This window comes from Camelina sativa, chromosome 10 (genome assembly GCF_030686135.1).
Source record: "Camelina sativa cultivar CO46 ecotype springtype chromosome 10, ASM3068613v1".
Classification (NCBI taxonomy): Eukaryota; Viridiplantae; Streptophyta; class Magnoliopsida; order Brassicales; family Brassicaceae; genus Camelina; species Camelina sativa.
In genome coordinates, this window is record NC_141889.1 from 4619011 (window position 1) to 4641112 (window position 22102).

Here is a 22102-nt window from a genome sequence, read left to right on the forward strand (position 1 = left end):
TTTTTGTATTTTATTTTTCTTAGTAAACACTTTTAACATGTACTCTATGTATATAAACTAATCAAGTGCCCCAGATACTACATACTATAAAATAATATATATAATAGCTCCATAAACTATTCAAAAAAAAAAAAAAAAAACAAATCATTGAAGTTTAAAAACTGATGTCTATTACGAAGAAGGTTCGTAACGCAGACATGCACATGCCGAAGATGGTCAATCACTCGCATGTCAAAGTTGTTCAATTTTGGTCGAGCTATTTAACTTTCGAAAAGGTCCTAATAATTTGCAACCGTATTTTTCTTATAATCGAATGAGCTTAAATTGAAATCCATCTTTTGGAGTATTATATAAGTCGTTATGTGAATAGCGTAGTTGTCTATGAAAAGATACTCAAACATACAAAATTATTAATTTACTCAGATCCACAAAATAATTTGCCATTAAATTACCACCATTTTTGGTTTCACTATTTCAAACATAATCTACATGCTACATGTACAATACCCATTTATAGATATGGTAGATAGAACTATACTAAGTTTTTTTTTTTATATAACCTAAGTATTCCAACGCTCCCCAAAATAAATCGGTTTGCTTGGACTAGCCACGTGGGCAGCCAAATAGCACTCTACGTGTCGGCTCCTGGAACGTTGCGGCCCGCATGTGAAATCGCAGTGGCCGGGGCTCGAATTCGTAATGGCGGGTAACTCAGCTGAAGGTCCTTTACCACTAGAGCTAGAGGCTCCGGTTAACTATACTAAGTTGTTATCGCATTTACATTGATCGTTTTATATGTTATGGCATTTATTTATATATCGTGTACATTACGATATTATATAGGAATATAGGATATACCCATATAGAGATCAATATTCGTTTCAGTTAATACCTCTACAACGGAAATATTTTGAGTAATCAAACTTTGAATTAATCTAAAAACGTATATCAAAACTGTCATACTGTCTGTTTACTTATATATATGACTTATATGATTTTGTGGTGACGTACGTCTCATCCAAAACAACATGCTAACAATGCCTTAAACCAATTTCTCCTTTTACGAAAACACATTCCCAAAAGAAATCAAAAGTGTAAACTGTGAAGTTATTAGACTACACCTATATATTCCTTAGTTTTCTTATTCTAGAAATACAAAACTCGAATTACATTATACCATTCTTCTCATCGACAGAAACAAAGAAGTAATACAAGTCTTATCCTTTTTTTGGTTATCAATCCTTTTATATTTGCTATATATATACAAAAAAGTGGTTGGTTGGTGTATATAAAATAAGTGATAAATGATTTTATAAATACTTTAAAATAGACTTAGCTGGAGTTATGTTGGGCTCAAAATGCCAAAGGCGAGAATGGCAATAGAAAGCCCACGTAAGCGAGATTGATGAGCAAGTTATTTATAAGGTTTTTCATTGGTAGATAGGAAACCGTGAATCACGTGGACAAAAATCAACCACTTGGTTCATCCATTTCCCCATCAAACTTTGTATATTAATCAATGTTGCTTTGTTGTTGTTATTTTGATCAACAAAATTAAGTCTCCATGTATACGCATTACGCAATAAAATCAAATCAAAATCTTATTAACATAAAACATCAGTAATCTGCAATTCTTTGAAAATGACCGGCTTTTGGTTCTCTCTCACTATAATTTTATAAGTGTAATCATTGAAATATATTTTATTTATACTTGCTTAAAATGTTATTGTCAAATATATCTTCTAGTATATTCTATACATCCATATAATTTTTAATAGTTGTGTGTTGAACTTGAGTCTACCATTTATTCATGTCTGAACCTTTCGAGGTGAGGCAAATACTTGGACACTAGAAAGAATTAAGTCTCAAATATTAATAACTTCTTTTTCAATGAAGAGAAAATATAAAATGTTCATAATTTTGCTAATACCAGTTTTTCTCATCGTTAACTATCAGATTTGGCCGATATAATATGCTACCTTTAATTATATGTATGTCGATTGGTTTAAGTAGCATTAGTAATAACAAAACTAAAGCATGTGGTTGGCATATGTAAACAAAATATATATATTACAGTATTTAACAAAACTATCTTTGATTTTGTTTTCAATTTATCAGCAAACATATTCGATTCAGAAGATTGAAATATTTTTCTTCTTTCTTTCGATTAACATGCACTATACAGGTTGCGTTGCGTGAAATAATATATTGGGCCAATTGGGCCTTTATTTTCCAAATAAGTAGGCCTTGATTTGTAGGTTTCAATGTGAAGTCCCGTGTAGAGTATAAACTACAAATTAGACTGCAATGAGATGTAACTTGAACTACATGCATATAAACACACACAAAGCATGTCTTTTAGCAGCAACATTTTCACGAGTTCAACTTTTGAAAAACTATACTTTACTCGTGTGACCCTATCAGAGATCGTAAAACTCAAATTCAGTTTTACACGCCAATAGTATAGTAAGAGATAAAAGAAACGAAATCAACTTTTCTCGAGATCTCTTATATGGTCATATTCCATGTTCATGGGTTCCAAATCGATTTTGATGTATCTGAATATGGGTTGGTTTCCAAGTCTTGCCTTCGTGCTTTGACTTCGTTAATCATTTGCCTAGAAACACTCTTTACAATCAATAAGGCATAAATAAGCTTAGCTTATTTTTTTGTTCAATGGTATAATTAAAAGTTTTTGAAATGAAATGGATTAGGAAAGAATGACCTTTATTCTTTCCACACATAGAAAATCTCCTTTGGCCACTATCTTTTTTTTGTTTGCAACGTTCTGTGTGTGTGTGTATGTGTCATAACAAGTGGATTTGTTGTCGAAAAGCAATAAGCTAAAGATGACTAAAGAATTCTCAATAGTTTGCTATAGAACTCTTGACTTTTTTTCTTAAATTATTTTTTGTTAATAGTAAGACATTTTTCGGTTGGTGTGATTTAAAAAAGAAAAGAAAAAATTGCCATAAAAGTGCTACAAAGGACATAATTATGTTGATCGGATGGACCATATATGTACCCAATTACAAGTATAAGCACCTTTTTGTTGATGAAGATTCAATTATTATATATGCTGAATAATTTGTTGTAATCATATTTTATACACTCTTAATTTGAACAAACAAACTTTCCGCTTTTAAGTTTCTACCGACGTAAAATTAAATTGTGTAGCGTGTTTTGCCAAAACTCAGGCCACTTATGAAATCTATGACATGAAACATATAGTATAATAATTAATTCAAGTAGTGTGCGTATCCACTAGAAAACAATTTCACACCTCCCGACTTTGATATGACGAAACCACCACTAGACTATATATTCACTACTTTTTTCTTCTATACGATTGTATTAGTTTAGATCAAACTACGTAAAATTCATATATGTGATAGTAATGTGACCCTCATCTTTTCAGAAACATTGCAAGAAGATAACATTCAAAATATATATATATATATATATATATGGTATTAAATAGGGATGTAGTGACAAATTGCAATGGCCTGGTCCTGTTTCGACGACTGCCCGGGATTTCTTGAATAGATCATGATTATTTTTGTAGGTTGATGGTTAAATTTCAACTAACTGCAAATTACAAAAAAAAAAAATGACATGTTTAACGAGTCTAAAAACTTACTAATACCGACCGGCCGGGTATTAGCATTCTGTTTCACGACCAAATTTTTATTTCATGATGAACTAATATTACAGATTCTACAAAGACAAAATATTATGAAATTAAAGTAAATGAGATTTCTTTCTCACTTTTCGTACTTACCCCATGCAATGATGTATGATTATTTCTTTTTGTTGGTAAAGCAATCACAATTCACACAACTGAACAAAACCCTTCAGGGACCACATGAGACGATAACATTAATACTTATTTGTTTCAGTTTTTAATAATCTTTATGGGTATGTCGCCACTTGCCACTCCACAGTATTTTATTTCTTCCACCATTCTAAGTCTTAACAGTTTTCTTTGTATATATAGGATTCTTTGTCATATCCAGCTCGTAACAATGTACCATGCACGACTTCCGCATAAACTATTCATCCAACCAAATAACAGATGATGTCAAGATGATACGTATATTCACAAATATTAATTTTAATCGAAGTTAAATACCTATTTCAATATATCGTAGATTTCGTATACAGAATGTTTTGGATTTAACCATGCATTGTTTTGAGTTTGGCTACACCGGTTAAACATGTCAACCAAAAAGCCAAGACGTTTGATTATTAAAAAAACGTATGTATATGTTGGTAACCAACTGTAGCTTAGGTTGTGTATAATCTAGTTCGTTGGCAATATATAACGTTGCGTTGAAGCCAGTCCCTGTTTCAAGTGTTGCTTGGGATGGGGTGGCGATTTTCCGAAAATAGGTTGATCTGTAAAAGGATGACTCCGACAAAAGAAGAACACATGTTTTAGCCCTGGGACTTCCATTAGAAAGAGAAAAAAAAACATGTATGTTCCCTGTAGTAATAATACTAGCTTTTACTATGACATAGATGCTTGCTAGATAGATAGGTTAGGTGGAGATTCAATAACAATAAATAAAAGTGATACGAAAGAAGCATGACCATATACTTTACTTATCTTCACGTTTCTTGCTCTGACAAAGGAAATTATTTACAATGTCATATGCTAGCTGTTGGCTGTTGCTAATCTTATTATATAGTATATTTCATCTATCGTCATTGCTAATCCAATTCTACCATATACTATTCCATTAGTAGTTATTCATGTACATCATCTTGATCATCCATGTGATGATGTGACCATAGACTACGTACAAAAATTTTGTCTTAAGAAACATATTCTGGCATTAATAAAGTTATGGATTTGATTGGTTATAGGGGTAATCAAATTAATCCGACCAATATCGCATGCACGAACCTTATATTTTCGATTATTTGAATCAAAGAAGTAGAAAAATACATATTTATCGATTTGTGTGTTTCATCAGCTTCGAAACTACTAACATTTACTGTATTAAACATATATTCTGAATCTGAAGAGAAATAGAAGTCAGCGCGTGCCTTCACTAGACAAGAAAACTAGAAAAAACAGAGTAGATGTGTACTTAATAATAATATTCGTGTAAAAATTATTAACGGTTAGTTATTTCTTACTATAATGTTCAATGCGCTCTAGTAAATTGATTTACAATAGACAAAAAGCTAAATACAGACCCAAAAGAATCCAAATTGTGTTATCTATCTATCCATCATCTCTAGACTACTTGTGATCCAAATAATTTTGAAAGAAAATCAATATTGCGGTACTGATAAATAAAGACACCGTAGTGTTTAGCACATATCCTTATCTCCCCGTTCAAATCCTAAGTTTTTTTCTCGTATGTGATGATAGCCAATGTTCCCGTAACACACACGTATACAGTTCGATGCGATTTGCCATTGAGTATCTACCATGTGTTACAGTGTGCGACATGCTTATTCAAAAATAAAACAAACAAAAGATAAGATAAGTGTCACATAATAAAGGAACTAATGTATTATTTTGTTATGATTGACTCCTAAGAACTATAAATTATCTTTGTCTTGTTAGGAGAAATACCCTACATTTTAAATATATATATATATATATATATATATTCCTACATTATTATTTGAGAAGTAATCTTCTCAATTTACTTTTTGGTTAACCAACTCTCACATATCATTTATAATATTTTACCACAATTTGTAGTCATCTCTCTGCATATTTTTCTATTAAATTTCGCTTGAACTTTCATATTTAAAGATTTTCCTATATATATATATATATATATGAAAACATGCTAAATTATGTAAGGATATATATAATATATATATATACATTTTTTATAATGTAAAGATATATACTATTTTTGCAAAAATTTTATAGAAATATAAATAGCAGAAAAAACTAAAAACTAAACATAATAACAAAAACTACAACACAACACAAACAATAAGGAAACACAAGCAAAAACCTAACATGCAAAATCCAAAGAACGATTCTAAATGGTAAAGTTCGAAAATTTGCATGCTTAATTTCCTGAGCTTCAAAAACACCATATAATATGTTGTTATTACGAAGAACACTCGAAAATGTCTAAAATCTTAACAGCTAGACATTGGACTGAATCATCATCATCATCATCATCATCATCATCATCATCATCATCATTCATCCCTCTCACTCTTGTTAATGTTATCTGATTCTTAAACTACTTATAATCAATCAATCACCATGTTTTTAAACAAAAACAGAGTTACTAATTCATGTGTATGAAAAAAAAAAAAAAAAAGTTACGAACGTTACGCTAAACCCAAAATTCACAGAGGTAACGTGACCATAAAAATATAGTATAAAAAAGTAAAGAAAATAAACAAAACATATATTTTATAACCCTTTTTGAGGCCCACCATAAAACTACATCTCCTCTAAAATCTCTTATCATAGGCCTCTCTCTCCCCATAGTCCCCATCCTCTTCTCTCTCTCTCTCTCTCTCTCTCTCTCTCTTCTTTGCTCCACATCCACAGCAGCGTCTCTCTCTCTCTCTTCTCCGGTGTCTCCGTTCTCCGGTAACTATTCCGAACGAAGAGGGAGAGAGAAAACGATATCAAACCGTTCGATTCTTTTGCTCGACGATATTTTTTAATATTTTCTTAAGCTTTCCTTATTGGGTAACTACTCTCTCTCTCTCTTTTCCTTTTTTTTTTTTTTTTGTTTCCCGATCTCTTCTCTCTCTCTCTCTCTCTCTCTCTCTTTCCTCTGTTTTATTTCACTCCATAAAGTCTCTCTCTTTTTTTTTCCTCATTGTTTACCTAATTTTATTTTTGGTGTCTTCTTTCTTCAACATGGCAGGGCTTTGAAGAATCTGAGTGGTGGTTCTCCTTTAATGAGAATGTGGGTTTGATTAGTTTCTCTACACTTCTCCCTCATGGATTCTTCTCACGATGGTACTACTTTTTTCTTATTTAGATTTCTGGGTTTCTCCTTCATTCATTGGTTGCCTTAAGATTTATCGATATCCGTGTCTCTCTCTCACTCTCTCTTTTTTTTTTTTCTCAATGTTTCAAAATTTTCACGTCTTTGTTTTTTAGTTTTAAAGCTTTGGATGCTGATTTCGATTTGTTTATTTTATACTATTCAATTATGTTTTTATTTTCTGAAAGGTGGAGACTTTTATCTTCCTCTTTGGTGGTCTTGAGAATGACTGTTCTATGCCTTTTTTTTTTTTTTAAACTAATTCTGCTACTGATCTTAGATTACTGGGTTTCTTTCTATTCTTCTTATTGGGAGCTTTATGTTTTCTAATTGCTGATTGATTCTTAATGGGTGGGGGTCTTCCCTACCCTCTTTTGTTTTTATGGTTGATTGGTTCTAACTCCATATTCTTCTCTGTGTTTGTTTGTTTGTTTGTTTAGTTTCCCACTATCATTGGTTTAATGAATTAAAATCGTGCGTCAGAAGACTAAAAAAATATGACTTTGATTCTGTATAGAATAAGATTCCATGATTTGATGATATGTAATGTGGGTTCTAATACCTAATAGAATCATTCTCTTGTGTTACTTTTACTTACAACAAGGCTTATTCTTTGCTTTCGATCTTGGTTCTTTCTTCTCAATTGCCATCCTAAAGAACATTATCTTTGCTTTGTCATCTTTTGTTTGGTTCTCTCTGACTCTTTTTGATGTGTCTCTCAAAGTCGCACTCGTAGTGGATCTAACCTTATCAACGTTGGTGGTTGTTGAACTTTCTTTGTTTTTTTTTTTAATATGAATGAGCTGTTTGTTTTCAATGTTCCATTTTAGCTTTGTAGTTGTACTTACATTGAATTTGGAGTCATTCTTCTCTGTTTTGGAAAATAAGATTGCTTCAAGTATCATCCTTTGTGTAAGATCAGACAGCAAATTCATGTTTTTTTTTTGTCTTTGATAGTTTCTGGTTAAGGACATTGTTCTTCATTGCATTCACTTCAAGCCAATATTGTAAATTTACATATTTTTTCTTCTTCTTTCTATATACAGGAGCTGCAGGTGACTCATCGAAGTGCAATGAAATGAGTGTTGATGAGAAGAGACAGCTTGTTCATGAACTGTCGAAGCAAACACATCTAGCTTCTGAAGTCTTGCAGGCATGGAGCCGCCAAGAGATTCTCCAAATCTTATGCGCAGAAATGGGAAAAGAAAGGAAATATACTGGCTTGACCAAAGTCAAGATCATTGAGACCCTTTTGAAAATTGTTTCCGAGAAAAACTCTGGAGACAATGAAGGGAAGAAGAGAGATTCTGATTCTTTGCCTATTCAGAAAAACACAAAGAGACAAAGGAAGGTCGATAATCCTTCTCGGTATGTGGTTCCACTTCCAGCAACCAACAATGTAACAAGCAACAATGCCTCAGGGAGCTGCAGCTCGGTTAACACTAAAGGTAATAAATTTTCTTTTTCCCCAGCTCAAAGGTATCAACATTTTGGTGCATTCTAACCCGTAAATAGAATTATGTCAGGTGAGAGTACTATCTACTGCAACAATTTGGCTTGCCGTGCTGTATTGAGACAAGAAGACTCGTTTTGCAGAAGGTGTTCCTGTTGCATCTGTCATAAGTATGATGATAACAAAGATCCTAGTCTCTGGTTAACATGTAGCTCAGATCCTCCATTTGAGGGTGAGTCTTGTGGATTCTCATGCCATCTTGAATGTGCTTTCAAGGCTGAAAAATCCGGTCTTGCAAAAGACAAGCGAAGTGAGGGATGCTGCTTCTATTGTGTCTCTTGCGGTAAAACGAACAGTCTACTTGAATGTTGGAAGAAGCAATTGACGATTGCTAAAGAATCCAGGAGGGTAGATGTACTTTGTTACCGTCTTTTCTTAGTCCAGAAACTTTTGAAGGGATCAACTAAGTACCTAAATCTGTGTGAGGCTGTGGATGAAGCTGTCAAGTGTCTTGAAGCTGATGTGGGTCCTCTCACTGGTCTCTCTATGAAAATGGGTAGAGGAATTGTTAACAGACTTCAATCAGGACCCGATGTGCAGAAACTTTGCTCTACTGCTCTTGAATCTCTTGAAACTCTGAAAACTACAACTCCTAAAGTTGTTGCCTTGCCTTCACCTCGCAGCTCAAAAATGCAGCAAGGTCAGAACTTTTATACCCTTTCAATGATTTAGTAATATGTTGAGTATGTTCAAGAATGTTGATTCTCTGATTTTGTTTCGTAGATTGTTCTCATGTATTGAGCAATGAGATATCTGCAGATACAGCAACCACAGGATCAACCAAGATCAGGTTTGAGGATGTAAACGCAACTTCACTCACAGTGGTTCTCGCCTCTAACGATATTCCCTCACCTCCAAACATCGTTCACTACAGTATTTGGCACCGTAAGGTACCAGAAAAAGATTACCCGGAGAAATCTACTTGCACACTATTTACTCCAAACACAAGATTTGTTGTCTCTGGGTTAGCTCCAGCTTCTGAGTATTGCTTCAGAGTAGTGTCCTACAGTGGAACCAGAGAAATGGGCGTTGATGAAATCAATGTTCTGACACGTAGCGCTGAAGAAGGAGCAAATTGCTCTTCGGCAGTTGAAAGAAGCGAAAGCCCTCTCACAAATTGCAGCACGTTGTCTTCTAATCCTTCTTCTGTTGAAGCTGAGTCCAACAATGATTACATTGTCCCGAAGAGGCCATTAAAGAACGACCTCAACAACTCTCCTTCAGTCGATGAAAGTGCTGCGAAAAGAGAGAAGAGGACAACCGAATCAGACATTGTACAGATTGAGAATAACGTTGAAGAGGTTGTGTTGTTGGAGGAGGAAGAAGAACAAGAAGCAGTTCTTGACAAGAACGGATCAAGATCTGAAACTCCAGTCCTGGCTACTACGACTAATCTTGTTAGTAACCGAAACAATTCTGATGCGAGTTTGCCAATCACTCCCTTCAGGTCAGACGAAATCAAGAACCGTCAAGCTAGGAAAGACAACTGTAACAACGGCGACCATTCAGCGAACGGAGGATCAGAGAGCGGACTAGAGCATTGTGTGAAGATCATAAGACAGCTCGAGTGTTCAGGACACATTGATAAGACTTTCAGACAGAAGTTTTTGACTTGGTATAGTTTAAGAGCGACGTCACAAGAGATTAGAGTTGTGAAGATATACATCGATACGTTCATTGATGATCCCATGGCATTAGCTGAGCAGCTCATTGATACTTTCGACGATCGCGTTTCCATCAAGCGTTCTGCGGTTAGTGGTGGTAGCGGCGGTGCGTCTGCGGTTGTTCCATCTGGATTCTGTATGAAGTTGTGGCATTAGAGATGGGTTGTCTCATATGTGGGTTTTATTATTAGCGGTTCTTTCATGTTATTCATGCATGTCATTTTCAAAACTTTATTCTAATTATTGGGAAATTTGCATTATTGGAACATTTCCATGCAAGAGCAGGAGTACTGTTGCTATCGAATAGTTTTAAAATTTTTGTTTTGTCGGGGATTTTATTTATATTTTAATGGAGCTGATTCCATTTTATAATTTAGTACTAGGCTGAATTATTATTAGTTCGTTGACTTCTGGAGAAATGTTATCTTATACTAATACAGAAGAAGGTTATGAAAATGATAACTTCTATATGTACATTATGATGAAGCTGCGAGAACAATGACATGTAATTTGATTAATCTTCAGAGGATTACTAAACATTGCTACCGTAAGAGTTATTTTCAATAATTCGGAAATAGTTCCAATAACAAATGCAACAAAAGTTGTCAAAAAAAAAAAAAAAATGCAACAAACTTTAAATACGTCAGCAATCATGATCGTCATCGTCATTCGTCATCATATACAATGCAAACACTATATTATTAAAATCATTTGTCATCATCTACAACATTATGTCAAATTTGTTGGGGTAACTTTTTTTTTTGAACAATATAAAACTTTTTTGTACCTATATAAACGTCCTAGCTAAAAGATGGATAATATAAGGCCAACCAAAACTCACCTAGCTCAAACCATCAAATTTTACATAATGAATGAAAACTCCATGCAGATTGTCTTTGGCTATATCTAATGCAACATGAAAATCAGATTTAATAACTGGTGGAGATGGTTTCGTCGTCATCCTTAATTGAAGGTTCCATTGAACCAAGTTTAGAACAATTCTGGTGGTAGATGATGTGACTTAGTGATCCTTTTGAAGATGACGATCACAAGAGAGTGAGTTCGTTGAAATTGAGAGAGAGAGGACAGACGATTTCGAGTCTTTTATAAAGGTGAAGGAGATTGCGGAGAAGAGGAAACAACAGCTAGCTTAGAAACCATTCTGGTGTTAGACGATGTGGCAAAATATGTTTCGTTACACTAGCTAGGAATGAATTCTTCATAACTTCAATTTCTTTTACAGTACTTCTAGTCTTTACACTTGCCATTTGTCAGCATTTGATTGCACGTGTGACGTGATCTACTACTACTATAAAAATGAAAGAATGATGAAAGCTAAATTCTACAAACAAATCAAGTAAAAAAATAACTCTTCTGCCAGCGATCTCGTCGTTTAAAACTCTTCTGCCTCGTCTCTTTGATTTGAATCTTCCATCGCAAAACATGTTTTAGACCTAGATTTTAACATAAAAGAGAACAATCAAGATGTAGATTTGTACATAATATATGTCAAACATCGACTATTCTAGTTATGTATTTCAAACAGATAATTGAGGGATATCTCAGACATCAACTATTCTAGTGTGCATACGGTGACTTGCGCAACAAGATAGGTGTCTTGTGGCAACGCCAACTTTGATCTAAAAATATTTTGTCAATTTTTTTTGTTTAATAAACAAGATGATATATAAAAACGAAAAAGAAAAATGAGTTTTATGATGCACAATATAAAGATTTTTGTATTAACCACCTCATGAGCTACTAAGATTTGTGTTTTTTTTCTTAATTACATTTGTAAAATTTTAACAATTTTTAAATTAAAAAATTCATTCATAAGTCGATTTTATCCATGATATGTTTGTTCAAATTTTTAGTTATCATTGTCGAAACTATTTTTGATTAGATTATCCAATTTATTTTTCTCGTCAATTTTTTTTTTTAATTAGAAATATATAATGGCAGATATTGATTGTCGTGGATCCTCTATGTACATTTGCACCATCACCAATATTAAGTTGTGGCTTATTAATTACACCCAAAATATACATTATGTACCACTTTGAACCACATGACTGGTGTATCTACTATAATTATTTATTTCACAAATGTGTCATGGATTTGACTCTTTTTTGCAAATTATTATCTTAGCCGCATATTCTAGTTGAATAAAAATAAATTTATTTGTAGATTTGATTTTTACTAATTTATATATTTTCACAATATATTATTGATCTTTCGGATATAAATGGAGTGAGGAAAAATATAATCTGACGAGTACGTAGTAGAAATACAAAATGTATCATTATACAAATCTGACCTACTTTAAAGTATATGAAAAGTAATTCATAATCGATTATTGATTAATTGGACATTCTATGTACAAAGGATATGCAACTCTAAGTATGATTTGTCAATTATTTGTAAAAAAAATTAAGGTGTTGTAATACACGTCGTTTATAATCTCTAACTCACCGATCGTAAATACTAATCATATTTGGACTCGAACTTTAAATATTTGAAATCCCCCTATATGGGCCTCACAGCCCAATAAAATCCAATCACTTTCAGGCTATAGTTGATATCTATTTACATGTTGAGATTTTCTTTTTTCACTTGTATCTAAATTGACAAATGTTTTATAGACTTTATAAACTTGGTAACATACAACAGTAAAAGGGAAAGAAAAAAAAGAAATTATGATTACAAATATCCAACTTGTTGAACCATGAATAGAAAGTATGCACATAATATTTCTTTTATACCAAATCATGGGGATAGAAAAGAAAACAAGCACATGAAGTCGAAAAAGAAGAAGAAGAAAAAAGCTGGTCCATTGAATGTTGAGAAAATGGACAAAGGCATGTTACGATTATTCCTCTCTTAGAAACCTTTGAAAAGTATTTTATGATTTCAAAGAATCTTTATCAAGAACAACAAGAAACATATGAAAACAATATATAAAGATACTCAAATAAAACTTAGCCAATAGTTGTTCGAGAAAAGGTGCAAAAAGCAGGAACGGACACAAAATGACCATGTTCTGATTATAATCAAAGAATTTCCAACCTGAAAACTTTTTTTTCCGGCATGCTCCATTTCCCACTATTCTTAATTTTAGTGCCAAAATATTTCTCTAGTGTGTTTGTTGATAAAATTTGCATATATATAATATATGTTCATATGCGATGAAGAAGAGAGAGGCATACCAAATTTGTTTTGGAAAAATTGGCGTCATAACAGCATAAAATCAATTTAAATAACTATCTTTTTTTCATTTCTAATGAATAACTCACTAATTGATCAATGATGAGTTTCCAAATCACCAGGGGTCAGATTACCGTTTCTCTCAACGCAAAAACGTTAGCTGATATTTTTTACAGATAAGAATGTTAGATTTGAATCATTTTTAGTGCTATTATCCTTTTTGTTACTTCGACTTCCTTTGTCTTCGCATAAAACCTTTCATTTTTATACTCATTCTAATGAGTTTTTAATATGCTGCAGAGACAAAAGCTAGTAGATAAAGAGAATTACATATTTTATTAAAAAGTGAAAAGATTAATTATATGCTTATTCTTCTTCTTTGAAGTGTTATCCATCTCACTAAAACATTATACTTAAATACTGATTTATTATTTTGGTGATTGTACGGATTAAGCTTTATGACATTTGTATATAACTTTTCTTTTTTAATCAAAAGATTTGTTCCAAAGAATCTCTACAAAGATTTATTTGATCCTGTCTAAGATAATTATTATTAATATTTTTCCAACTAATATTATATATCCTACCGATAATTTTCCTTCTTTTTGAAGTTTCTATATTTGTTATAACACTATAGCATTTTACTTTTGAATGATTGATTATTCGTCTTCTTTAATGTTCGATCGTATAGTATTTTGAAGTAACACTAGCATTTTGAAGTAACCGCATATACTAGTATTTGCTATACCGAAGCCATAAACTCTCCGTCGCAGGGCTGGTCTTTGAATTTTGGTGGCCTAAAGCATAGAAAAATAATTTTGTATATTATATAAAATTAATATTTTCTCACATTTATATTTTTTTCACAATAATGCTAAAATATAATTAAAAACATGGAAAAATGTAATAACAATCTAAAATTTAATTTTTCTAACTTTTATTATAGCAAATACTCGGTAGACATCATTGCTAATCAAAAGTAGTTGGTAATAATGTATTATAATAAAATAAAGATTAAAGATAAGAAGTAATTTTGATGTTTTTGTATAAAATTTTAGTTTTGTTTGAATATTATAATATCTTCTAGTTAATTTAATTCAAAATTTTATAGATTTTTATGTTAAAAACGGAAATTAAACCAAAAAATAATAAATAAAAAGCAAAAGAAAAAGAAAAAAAAACTGTAAAGGAATCAGCAGAGTTGAAGACTTGAACCCATGACTTACCACATAATTCCATGACACAGACCCAACAGACCTGCCTAACTTTTCAAATATGTGTCACTAAAATTTTACTATATGACGTAGCCTAAAGCAGCTGCTTTGCCTGCTGCTTTAGGGGTGGGCCGGCACTGCTCAGCCGAAAGCAAATCTTAATACTTAGTCAGTCCAACAATTATATCACTGGTTGAGAATGTATTTAGATCGTAAACTCGTAACTATACTACGACTCATTAACACCGGACTTTTGTGGTCATTTATATTACTTGTTTTGATTGGTTGCACATTTAGCTTATAGAGTAACGTAATAAACTTATGCAGATGAAAATACTACACATTATTATGTGAACGAGATGATCTAACCACCGTGGATGACACACAAAATGATTAGATGAAGATTTTGCATAAATATATGCCATCGTAATATTATATCATCATCTCTTAATGTTATGTTTATACAAAGTTAGCTGAAAGGAGAGAGACGTAAATGTTGGGAGAAAAGGAAATTATCAATTATATTAAAAACGGTTTTACTAATCTGATGAAATTTGAATAGAGAAAGTGGGGTGTAGATAAGCAGATGCACAAGCAGCATGGCCACCTAATAAATTCAAAAAGAAAACACATGCATGATACCATACTTATCACTAAATAATTAATAACTAAAACCTAACATTTATAATTTTAAATAAATATTGATATAAGATAATTGAAATTGAAAAAGGCTGTATAGAAATTATTACAAGAACAAGAATAAATTAAATTAGGTACGACCAGTGGTAATGCCAAACTGTATTGTAAATAGAGTTGTCCCTTTGTGTCTAGAGCCCTTGTGGATATAATTTGTGTATATGAATGTTAGGTCCATCGCTGTTTCTTTTTTTCTTTTTCATTTTGCCCAAAACATCTCATTTCTTTTTCCGTACATACCACATGTACATGTTCACATGTCGATCTTTGGGAAAATTTTCTTGATAAAAATCCTTTTAATATGTCGTTTTCAAATGTAATAGTACGTCTATTTTAAATTAGAAATATAAATTAATTATGGCTATTTGCATATATTTGAAATTATTATGTTAACCAAGTACGATTGTTGTTTGGTTCGGTTTTGAAATTGTATTATAAAACAACGGTCCAACCTCATCATATTATATATTTTTTGGTTCATAAAGAAATGGTTTGTTTTCCTGTAAACAAAATTACATCATACATACTAAGGCTATACTATATTCTGCGAAACGATGATGCATACAAATAAAGTTGAAAAAATAAACATATTGGGTTAGCTAAGCAACCGAAGCCATAATGTTTATTTTTAAGAGTTCTAGAAGAAACTTCATATTTCTGTGCATCTTGGCCTTGGGGCTTTATCTTTAGAAACATGCCTCTTGAGTCTTGAGTATTTCCTTTCTAGGCGTGTTCCATGTCGAGTTTTACTTTACGGTTTCTTCACTTTGATTTGGTTTTGTTCTGTTGAACTAAATTCGGAATTTAAAAACAAAAAATCGATTTATTACTTTTTAAAATTGGTTTGGTTTCGATCACAGTTTAGATTATTTAGTTTGGTTTCAATCTGTTTAAATTAAAGCTCTAGTTTTGAAGTATGTGTGATGAGAAATGCAACTTGCTGCGTGAGACGCGGCATGAGGGAAACTCATTATCCTTGTGACGGTGTATTAGTTAACAATGCAATTATTAAAGATCCAAGATGATGCAACTTGAAAGCTATTGAATTATTTTTAGTTACTGCTATTAATTTAATTAACCGGTGATCTTCAGTTTAGAAAGATAAGTACGGACAATTATAATTTTTTAAAAATTTGAATCATTATCAAATGATAGAAAGCCAGAACCATAAGTAACTTCCACAAGTTGGTCTCTCTGTAAGAGATAAAATTAATGAACTTTTTTTTGTCCATATGCACATGGTTGCATACATATACGTGTAAAGATATGTATGCATTCATATGAATGTGGATCCATATGAATTAAAGCCATGTGTGTGGAATGGCTGACCAAAAGACACAAAACGGTCCAATGTCACCAACCCCTCCTGGTTAAAATTCCAAATGTTAATAGTCTTAATGGAATAAAACTCTTTATTTTTCTTGGAGTCTTACTCTTAGTACGATTTGTACGACAGAGGTTAATTTCGGCTCAACTAATGTTATGTTTACATGTGTGTAGAAGTTAGGCGTCTCAGGTTCTTGTAAACTTTTCGATTTCTAAAAGTTTCAAAATAAGTCTTCACTTTGACCAGGAAAACACACACAAACAACTCTTCACTAGTATATAAGTTTAGAAAAGGAAAAAAAGATTAACAAAAATTTCTTTAGTTACTTAAATCTACTCGGTATAGGTTTTTAATATTTTTTGTTTGAGGTTAAGAATAAATAATATAAACAGAATATTAAGTAAAAATTAACAAAATGCAGTATTTAATTAATAACTATATACGTTTTCGGTCCTAGGTTTTACAAATTTTCCTACTTAATTTTCACTATCGTCGCATTTATAGTTGAGTTTCAACATTCAACATCCTAGTCTCTTTGGTTGACCGCCCAGTTGCTCGTGGGATATTGACTTCTTGGGATATATACTTTCACGCAGTTGTGTAACTTTGAGTATGATTATGGTGACAAAAGTCTTCTTGGCTGACCAAGAAAATATAAGGTAGAAAGTACAAAAAACAACTAGATCACGTGTTAAACAAAAAATTACTTGTAATATTCACTATTTCACCTAATTATTTTCGTACGCCTTTGTCGGTTATTTTTTTTGGTACACACTGATTTACACTACTTGTATCAAAATGGGCGTAAGTAACTAATCATCAAATACATGCACTTGTTTGCGTAAACTCCAACCAAAAACAAGTATGTAGTTGTTTACAACATTTTCTCAATCTATTAAGCCATTTTGTGATTCTGTTAAAATCTCTCTAAACTTTCGTTTTCTATTTTCTTTTCTTGAAAGTTTTTTCAGAACAATTATGATATAAAAATCACTTTTGTAGCCGTTAAACTTGGAATCTCAGAAGTTTGTTTGTTTATGTGTAATATTTATGCTTATAAAATGAATCAGTTTAGACAACAGTCTTTATTTATTAGCTTGCTATTGAACATAATTTAATATATATAAAAATTAGGTTACAAATTAAAGGTAGAGATATGAATATGTCATCATATATATATTAATGGAATCCTAATCAACGAGTTAAAAATAACAAAAATAAATGATTTGTGCAGATGCATACGTGTAGAAGTTACGACATACAGACACTCATATATATATTAAGAAGAAAATTAAGGTTATACATTACTTTTGATATTTAAGTGAAGGTTGATACATATATGACATATATGCCGTGGCCTTTTTCGTTAAGCCAAAAGATGGGACAAAAGAGTTTATAGTTTTCTAATATTTTCTGTCTAATTACGTTTTTCATCACCTCAATGAGCCATCTTGTCCTAAACTTGGCTTCATTTTCTGCCTCATCTATCCCTGGCCAACCTTTTAAGCCTATACGTATCTGATATTTTCTTCCCTTAGTATTTCGCTTTCCTAAGAGAATTCAGTTTTTGGTATAAATTTTTCCAAAATTATTTTTTACCACAGAAAATGAAAAAAGAAGAAGATTATATCTCTAAACATGCATGGTTTACTTAATTGATCTGAACAGAAAAACATAGAAGTCAACAATAATTTGACCATAGAAAAAGAGTTTTACTGGATGAGGTTTGGTTTTAACACCGTTACCATTTCAGTTTTTACCTTCCTATTTGCATAGAAGTCAACTGAAGTTCATGTCGACATAATTTCATTTAATTTCTCCGTAATATATAAGAAAAGTCAAAATATTAAATTTCTGGTCAACTCATTAATAAGCATTTAAACATATTTCGTGAAAACTAAAAATCTTCATCATTGAGGAGGCTTTGATATATGGAGTATAGTATTATGAGACATGGTCGGTGACTCGATGCTAGTAGACTTGCTACTCCTTGGTTAAAAAACAAAAGTAAAGATGCTTCCAATACCATTTACCAACAGAAAAAAAAATCAAGGTTCACTACTTTGATTCGTCAATCTAGTACGTGAAAAAAGGCTTATCATCTTTCTTCTTCTTTCTTTCAGCGAAATTATTTATGTGCCATCGAGAACAACAAAGAGTTAAAACCTTAAAGGTTGGTTCCAAGTGGGATTCACACATTACAGGATTCAATGGATTTATGAGATTTTTTATCCGAAACAGAGCAGCAGTAGCAATTATTTGCGTAAGTAGACAAGTACACGTGGCTACGAATGATTGGAAGGTAATTATATGTAAAATTGACAGATCCTTAAAGAGACGACATTTAGATTCTTCTTCTTCGTAACAGGTAACGGTCCCGTTAGGTTAGGTCAAGTCCCCTCGCCACCACCACTCACCACTCATCACTCATCACCACCACTTGTTCTCTCATTTAAAACTCAACACGGCATCCAATGCCAAAATCACGCCGGTTATTTTACAAATGATAACTTCACGGCGTTAGAATCTCTAGCGGAATATACAAACTGGACCTAGTAATACTTAAATAGCCTAGTAGACCAAATTATTAATTAACTGATCACAATAGAGAAGACTCATGCCTTACTACGATTAATAGTATAACTTTTAACTTGAAAATTAAAAGTCGAATACTGATAGGAACGTTGAAAAAGAGTTGTCACCCTTTTGGTATCAACTGGTTGATTAAAGCTGATTTCATAATCCAGAATGGACACATGCGCCTGCTAATTTTGACAATAAGATATCTTCCCCATATAAAAGGTTATGTATTTACTATTTAGGAATTAACGAGAAAAAAATGAAATGTTATGGGATGTATGTATATACTATTCTGGGAATGGTAGCTAAATTTTTTAAATCTTCACAAGATAAAAACTTTATAATATATGATGATACTGTAATCATATATAGTATAATTTTAATAATATATTAGATTTGTATACCTAAAAGTACAATTAATATGATTTTTTCCTTGTTGTTTAAAGTATACAATGAGTAACATTTGAAGAACAAATATAATTCAAATTTTGTAGACAAGTACAGTTTTTGTTTCTGCTGTATAAAAATAAAATCCAAATTTCCATAGACAATATTTCAGATCAGTAAGTTATTGTTTGCATTGATCCCAAACATATTAAATATATTTACTTTTGTTGCATGTAACGGTTAGAAATGTTGGGTCCAAGTTCAACATGCCATAAGTTTTTTGTGCCATAAGTTACCTCAAAAAATTATTTGATTCCATATGAATAATGACATTTTAATATACAAAGAAAGTACTGACGATAGAGAAATCAAGTGCAAAGGGAGATAAATGTATTTTATAAATTCAGTGACTTTAAATTTAAGGAATGTCGTTGTGTAAAATACTCATGTCACTTGACCAATGCGGTTTCAGAGAAAATAAATGTAATTCTGTATACAAAAATATTCAGTTATTCATAAACAAATGTATAAGAGTTTTGGAATTTCTTGATCCAAGAGATTGGCTTTATTGAAAAAAATGCACGTTCATATTTCCCTGAGCAGATAATATATTAGACAACATTAAAAAAAAAAAAAAAAAAAAAAAAAAAAAAAAAAAAAGACAAAGATAAAAAGGGAACAAGCAACTAACCTTTTAGGCTTATCTCGCGTCGCAGGACGGCATGTGAGGCCGTACATGGTGCAGGATTTTCTGGGTACGACTAAATATGATTTTTACTTTCTGAACAAAATCATTAAAAATAAATATTATCTGATTTTGTTGTACTGTTTTACATACATCTGATAAATTTATCTTTGAAAATTCCTTATAAATTAAATTTCTTTAAAACATTATGATCATTACAAACGTTAAAACTAAATATATTCCATTCAGTTTCAAATTAATGAAATTATTTTATTATGTACCTATTATTAAGTATAATGATATATATATATATATAGATAATATGTAATCGTTTGTAAAATTAGAAAAGATGAAAAGACAAAAGGGAACGAGATGTCAAGTCAATGATGAAACCGATATGTATCTTCTTTTTGCTTTATGACCGTACGTACTAATCAGATTCTTATTTACTCCTCCAATTAATACGTCAAAAGATGTGTGCTATATATGTTTTTCTTTTTATAGAAGACTATTTCTTATGAAATCTCGACCCATATATTAACATAATACTATAATAAAACAGTTTTAACATCGCACTCACGATAGTGATATCCCTGGGAGTTGACGAATTTTTTTATATATATATTTGATGAAAAAATGTCAAATGCAGAGTGGTTATCTTTCAAAATAGTATAATTTTGTAAAATGGAAACATTTACCATAAATAAATTTGTAAAATGATAAATTCCATATTTACATGTGATTTAATTGACAAGCGTGATTGCAAGCTCATAGTCTACGCTGTCTTCTGGTAATCATTTGAATCAAATAATATTCACAGTAAGTACTTACTTATAAGTTTCCTCATTTTTTTTTTTTTGAATCATTACTATGAATATGGGTTCCATGATTATGTATGAGGTTAATCATAAAGATTATCTAGAGAGGTATTGGAGTTTAGACAAATAATCGGCTATACACGTTGTTACATAATAGAGATCTATATCTAAATATTATATAATGAAGTCAAGCTCTAGCATAAATACAAAAGAAATTTCATTGTTTTTAGTTTTAATGCAGGTTGTAAATAGTCGAGGACAAAACGAAGAGGGAAGAATATACCAAGTCAAACTTGAGACTTTTAACTTAAATGAAAGGGCAACTTTTGAAAACGAATGGTTTACAAATTTTGTAACAAAGAGATCATCAACAAAATGGGGGGGGGGGGGGGGGGGGGGTTGTAATTCTGGCTATTCAGATTTCATTACAAATATGAAATATGTATAGTGTACATAAACAAAACAAAATTTGCCTCTTCTTTTTATATGAAATGATAAGTTTTAAAATATGTTGTGAGAGTCACTTAAGTCAACTAGATGATAGTATATTTATATCTTATATTTTAATTTGTTTGGAAATGAATTTAGTTAAGATTCATTTAGATGCAAAGTTAAATAAATAGTGAAATTATTTACTAAATAACCAAAAATATAAGAAATGTTGTGGCAAACTGTAAATAAGTGATGTGTTATTTTATCGTATTTGATTCAAATAAATAGTTTGATAATCATGTGAATTCTGTTATAGGATAGCATCGTATCATTTCTTTTAATAATATGCAAAAAAAGAAAAATCATGCTATTTGGAAAAAAAAACAAAGAAGTCTGTGTTTATTATATGTCGTAGTTTTTTTTTTTTTTTTTTTTTTTGATATGTCGTAACATTTACTAGAAGAATAATCTCTTGACAAAATAAAAGAACATAAATATACAGGGAAAAAAAAAAAGTAAAAACGTAAAGGAGTTGGAAATGAGGAACATGTATTATTGAGAGGGACCCATCGCAATCAAAAGTCAATTTCTCA

At 31.5% G+C, this 22102-nt stretch overlaps 1 protein-coding gene across 2 annotated transcripts; it reads left to right on the plus strand.

Annotated features, from left to right (window-relative positions):
• The first annotated feature begins 6259 nt into the window (after positions 1-6259).
• On the plus strand, positions 6260-10538 carry LOC104717178 (VIN3-like protein 2). 2 transcript variants are annotated; one of them, XM_010434713.3, is made up of 5 exons: positions 6260-6685; positions 6867-6961; positions 8036-8437; positions 8516-9142; positions 9226-10538. In XM_010434713.3, the coding sequence occupies exons 2-5, from the start codon at positions 6943-6945 to the stop codon at positions 10320-10322; spliced, it is 2145 nt and encodes a 714-aa protein (XP_010433015.2). In that variant the 5' UTR covers positions 6260-6685; positions 6867-6942; the 3' UTR covers positions 10323-10538. The 2 variants fall into 2 exon arrangements, with proteins under 2 accessions (XP_010433015.2, XP_010433016.2); XM_010434714.3 differs by having other exon boundaries at positions 6433-6685; positions 9262-10538.
• The last annotated feature ends 11564 nt before the right edge of the window (positions 10539-22102 follow it).